Source organism: Triticum aestivum, chromosome 6B (genome assembly GCF_018294505.1).
Source record: "Triticum aestivum cultivar Chinese Spring chromosome 6B, IWGSC CS RefSeq v2.1, whole genome shotgun sequence".
In the NCBI taxonomy this organism is placed as follows: domain Eukaryota; kingdom Viridiplantae; phylum Streptophyta; class Magnoliopsida; order Poales; family Poaceae; genus Triticum; species Triticum aestivum.
Genome location: NC_057810.1, coordinates 704,553,393 through 704,559,469, shown reverse-complemented (window position 1 = coordinate 704,559,469; position 6,077 = coordinate 704,553,393). Strand labels below are relative to the sequence as shown.

The 6,077-nt window shown below is 44.2% G+C and overlaps 1 protein-coding gene across 3 annotated transcripts in view; it reads right to left on the bottom strand.

Moving 5' to 3' along the window:
- The window catches only part of LOC123139756 (uncharacterized), a 4,454-nt gene extending 2,105 nt beyond the window's left edge, over nt 1-2,349 (bottom strand). The window contains exons 1-2 of one of the 3 annotated variants that reach the window (XR_006469635.1): nt 2,008-2,349; nt 1,340-1,925 (exon numbers count right to left, since the gene is read on the bottom strand). Coding sequence is in view for 1 of the 3 variants with exons in the window: in XM_044559473.1 (XP_044415408.1) it covers nt 43-327 (285 nt within the window). In the remaining 2 variants the exon portion in view is untranslated. The other 2 variants (XR_006469634.1, XM_044559473.1) reach the window with 2 other exon arrangements.
- Nucleotides 2,350-6,077: the final 3,728 nt, after the last annotated feature.

The window sequence follows — 6,077 nt, the reverse complement described above, 5'->3', positions numbered from 1 at the left end:
CCAGAGCACACAAGATCTTAGAGAGAACGCTAGAAAATTGACCTGCTGCTCGTCGCCCACCACGCCGGCTGCCTCCCACGACCCCGATCGGCCCGCCTGCTCCCTTGCCCCCGCCTGCGCTGTCGCCAGGCGGCGCGCCCCCAACCACGCCTCCGAGTCCGAGGCGATTGTCCCGCTCCCTGCCTCCGACGCCTTATGCGACACCATCTCCGCGCTTCTATAGCTAGGGTTCCAGCGAGGGTGGGTGTAGTTTAGTGGTCTGTTTTTTATTTGCTTTGCTGTGCGGAAACTGACTGTGCCCTGCAGCAGCAGTCTGCAGTCGTACATGTATTATACAGTTACCCACCCGCGTATTGCCGGCCTCGCGGTTCCCTCGATCGGCTCGGCGGTGTGTGAAGTTTCGGGGTACTTCATCATGCTTAGTTACCAAGTTTACAGACCCGGAATCCACCGCGTTTTAGGCTCCAAAAAGGGGAAATGGAATCGACCGCGTTTTTCTCTTAGGGGTGGATTGAGAGTAGAAGACTAGAAGGGGATCGCTTGCTACGATTGCCATGGCAGAAATTTCAAAGTTACCAGTTTCTAGAAAGGCTCTAGACTTTTGGTCGGTTGCGGCTTGGGCGGCGGAGTCCAATTCAGCTGGTGTGGTGTGGGGTGGTGTCTGCTGCGTACTTCGGACGAAGTCCAATTCAGCTTCGAAGAGTTAAAAAAAAAAAACAATTCGAGGCGATCTCTTGTTTTCACGATTGGCCAGCCCAGATATTTGAAAGAAGCCCGAGAAGAACGCTCCTTTAGATTGTTGGGAAACGGGCCTGTTACACCGTGTGGGCCTTGCACACAGCCTTGGTACCTCAACTTCTCTCAAATGTTGAAATACACAAGACCACGGAGTTGGGCTGTTGGATTGACATAGCTGGACCGTCGGAAGAGCAGGCCCGTTCGAAAAGCAAGAAAGCACTAAGAACCGCTCCGGCGATTCTAAAAAAAACAAAAAAAATGACTGCTTGGGCCTTTCATGAAACGGAACCCATCGTCGTCCTCTCAAAAACAATTTCAATTTTTTTGTTAAAATAGGAACAGCTGACTTAGTATGACATGGAATTTTTCACGTGGCATGTAGAATTCCAAAACAAATTCCAACGGGTCCAAAGTAATTTGCACATGACATGTAAATAAGTTTCCCGCAAAAAAATGACATGAAAATAACTTTTTGAGGAAATAGAAGGTGTACTGCCAATTCATTTCAGAGGAAACTTAGTAGTATGAAATGTAAATTTCTCAAAAGAAATAGTAAGACACATAAATAATACTGTAGTTTGTAAAAGAAAAAAATGTTCACCAGAAGATAGCCTGATGCAATGAGCTCTGCTTTTGCAAGTATTCTTAACCCTTCTCATCTCGTTTGCAGTTGGATTTCTCTTAACCTGAAAACATCAAACAAGTTAATACGTTCATTAGCAGCTATATATCTGTTCCACAATTCCTCAAAAAAAAAGCTATATGTTCCACATATCCCATTAAAATCATCTAAATAACCAGCGGAAACTAGAGCAATGTATAGCAGTTCTATCTAAACTTTCTCTGGAATGGATGCAAACAAGGTGGAGCTGCTGAGAGCCTGAGCTCATGGTAGGCGGCGTTATTATAGCCCTCTAGCCTGGCCTGGCCTGGCGGTAGGTGGCGCCGGTCTGTCGGCTGTCGCTCGCCGCCGTTGAAACAGCCATGCTGGAGGCCCTTGCCCGGTTGCCCCACATCTTCAGCGTCCTTGTCTACGGGCTCTTCGTTGTGGACCACGACTACCGCCGGTGGGCTCGCCGCTAGCCCTTGTATGTGCTCTTCGCCATGGGGTGGCTCTAGCAGGAGCGCCAGAACCGTCGTAGCTGTCGGCCGCGTGGTCTTACACAGCATCGCCGTAGACCATCCATCTGCCGACAGGAGAAGGATCAATTATCTACTATTCTACTGATTCCAAGCGTGAACAAAAATCATGTGAATTTGGAGACTCACTTGGAGCCGCGAGGGCCACCGGGGTGCCAAACCTTGAAGCTGCTGTTCTACTGCATAGCATCTCCTCCTCATCGTCTAGTACTGTATTGAGATGGAAGAGATGCCCTCGTCCGACGGCAACAGGACCTCGACCAACCGGGCAACCGGCCGTGTGCTGGGCTGCTGGCCGCTTCGAACCCTGCCTCCACCGGCCCGGCGAGGTCCACGCCCCCCTCGCTCTCGCGGCTGAGGCCGGACGGCAGCCGTATGGCAGAGGTAGAGAATGAGAAAGCCGGAGAGTCGTTTCTCACATCAACTAGTTTTATGGAATTTGTGATGACAAATGGAAGCAGTAGGTTGAGGCTAGCTGGTAGGAGAACGACATGGTTGTAGTTTCTCGGGTGACACTGTTGTGGGATGGCCGATTGTCTATGTCAACAGCGTGGGTAGGCGGGAAGATAATTTTCGGCGTGCGTAAGCGGGAAGATAATTTTAAACTATTCCTGTCTCATCATTATAGAATATTTTTTAGATACGGAGCAGTTTATCACTTAAAAATTATAAAAATTACACCCGGTCTTTGCATAATTAAGATGTACACAGCCAAATGAAGTACTCTCATAAAACCAAAATAAAAAGAGGTGAAATACAAAGAAACATGATAGCTCATTTTCACAACCTCAAACATAACGCTGGCCTATCACAGTGCTTCTTGGTCATGATGTATCTCCTTAAATGCCTGGATGGAGGGTGTATATTGGTTTTCACTATTTTATTGACCACACAGTAAAGCCTAAAGGTGTTGTTGGAAACATTACATAAAATTAAGTACAACTATACAGCCACTTTGAGAGTGGGTAGTTTTTAATTATTATATCGCTTCCATGTTTTTGCTTCACATACAAAAATTCGGACTTAGACAAATTATGTTTTCTCCATGGCTTTAGTGAGTCCTAGGATCTTGATCCAGATATTTAGAGGTAACCATAAACTAGTAGAATTACTCACTGTACATGGATACATATGCAATTTGTAGAGTTGCCTGATAAAATGCACGTTTATGGTTTTTTCAACAAGAATAAATGGCAAGGACGTGCCACATGCATGTACGAAAAATCAAAAGTTAGAATTAAATGATATATTTTTCATGTTCAATTTCGTCCTTTTATGTCATTTAATTATTTTCTTCCATATTTGTATAAATGGAGAATAATATATTAATCCAACAAAATTGTTGATAACACCTTTCAAGAGAAAACTAGTAATATGTGGTATCCACCATATTATGTGAGGCAAATGATTCATAATTTTTTTTTTGGAATAAATGCCCCAAAAAAAGGTTGTTTGAAAACACAAGTTGACCTGCTTTGGGTATTTTGGTTAGAGTGGGGTTTGCACAGAAATCCCCGGCAAAAGGACTAATAAATTCGCCATATATAAGTTGGGGAACCATTGATATGAAGTAGATAAATGCCATGAAGTTGATATATCACTTGATCATTTGCCCTCTTAGACATTTATGCCTCCATTCATGTTCATCCACTTTCTCATGTTCTTCTTCAATCCATACATGAAGAACACCAACCACAGGTTATATCGAGCCAGGCCTCTTGCTCCGGTATCCATTCCTAGCCCTGGCCATAGATCCTCACAACCACCTAGCTTCATGGATTCATGATGTAGTTAGAAGAAAATTGACAATTGAACATAGGCAAGCACCACAACACAGTTTGCCGCCAAGTGCGGTTGATTTCGGCACCACTATTGATCTTCCATGCATGTTCGCGCCGGAGATGACATGAACACCACCACCCATGCCCGGTCCTGAGGGGGGTGCGAGCTGGGCAGCCGCCCCGGCCCCCACGAAACCAAGGGGTCCCCCAAGGCCCTGTATACGCTCAGTTTTGTTGTAGGTTGCGGCTGGCCCAAAGGCGTGCTGCAAGTAACTTGAACGCGATAGGTCACGCGTGTAGGAGAAGCCCTAGATCGATCGCACGAGCCTCTTATTCTCCTGGTTAGTCGGAGCATTTGCCTCCTATTTACCCCATCGAGACATGTGATGAATGGAGCATAGGATTGGTGGCAACGATACAGTACATCGAGTGTCAAATCAAAATGACTAGCTTCGTGCTCTTCATGACAGGTTAATCTTTCTATCTGCAGTCTACCTTGTCGCCATGATGTGTTAGATAAATTGTTTGTCCAGATTGTGTGAAAGATTAGGAATTATTATTGGTCCAGAAGCAAAGCAATTTTGGTTGTCTCGGATGTGGGCTCCTGCTCGTTCATTGGCTCGCAGAAGTACGTACCCATTGACAGCACCTGAGGTACATATTTGGTTTTGAGGGGTTTTGTACTATAATACAATGATCCCTAGAGCCTAGACTTCCTCATCTCGTATGTGGCTCAGGCCTTGGTTGGTTAGAGGGGTTTCATTTAATCAACGTGCATCAGCCCACCAGGGCATCAACTCCGGACTAGGGCTTTTTCGTCCTCAATCCAAGGGGTAGAGAAAATCGCCTTGACCCTGTGGAACGATTCCGGGCGAGGTTCCTCATCTTAGGTGAGTCCCTCCTCCTTGTCCAGCGCGACACCACATATTATCTTCCGGCGACATTTATGGTTATTTATCCTCTGGCGATGAATCAAGGTGGGCATCTTAGAGGGTGCTTGGATCCAAGGGACTATTTTTAGTCTGACTAAAAATAGTCTTTTTTAGAGGCTAAAGTTCCAAGCACACCTGACTAAAGAGAGACTAGGACTAGCCTTGAGGCTAAAAAGTTTTAGTCATAGGAAACCTACTAAAATATGTATTAGCCCTCTCTCTCCTCATTTAATTCCTCTCCTTTAACACATGCGAGTTCTGGATTGAAGGGTTTGGAGGATAATAAATGTTCAATAATTTGATTTTAGTCTATTTAGTATTTGGATCCAAGCATGGGTGAGGCTAGCAAGTTTTAGTCCCACTATTTTTAGTCATGGGACTAAAACGTATCCAAACACCCTCCTCGGGGTAACCATCGAGTGTCCACCCTTCTTCCCTATAGTAATAATTTAATTATTATTATTTAGTTTATATTAAATGCCCCGGTTTGAGTTTCACCCCGGGCCCCTGAAATATCAGGACGGCCCTGCCACCACCACCACCACTCCTCATGCGGTTGATGTGAGTGAGACACTATTCTACCGTCACTCTTATGATGCCTCTCGGCTGTGGCACCCACAATGCTCTATCAGTGAAGGTACGGGAGTTGGGCATTGATGAGAAAAGAGGAAGATGTGATGATGAGGCAAGCACTGAGCAACGACTATGGAAGAGTGACACGTGAGAAGTAGAGGAGGGATAAATATGACACTGAACTTTGGATTGTGATCAGCGTCACTCAACTTTCTGGCAAAAAATCAATTTATCTCAAGTTATTTATGGATACATCGTCACAAATCTTACACAGTGATGTATCCATTATTTTCTTATTAGTGAAAAACATATCTAGAATTTATTGCCTTAGAGTGTTAAGGTGTTTTGTGTACAAAGATTGGTAGTTGAACAAGAATATTATTTGATTTTTTTCCTCAATGAGGATGTTTAATTCATTTTTAGTGCAACTTTTGTGAGGCACCATGGCGGTTTCTTGTGCCAGCCCAGAGTTATTTGTAGGCGGTTTGTGAAAGATGGTCGGTTGAACAGATAAAATATGAATGCATTGTAAGATTAGAGAATTGAAGTACTAATAAAGAACCGCGATAAAAAAATCCAAAAACCCAAACGAAAATAATGGGAGCATGTGTTTAGAAGGCAGGCAGGGAAAGTTTAGGAACCTCTTTTCATAGAAGAAAGTATCTATTAACAAGCGTCAACGGTGATGATAAGTGATGATCACTGAATTTCGGGAAAAGAATGCAAACAACTTTTAGAAAATGTACAATCTACATGAAAAAATAGATCTCAAAGCATATATTTAGAAAATCATTTTAAAAACTGATAAACATTATAAAAAACATTGTTCCTGCTATATACGAAAAATGTACAACATACATTAAATAAAAGAAGGCATACTCTGTGTGTGCGCGCGCGCGCGCGCGCGTGTGTG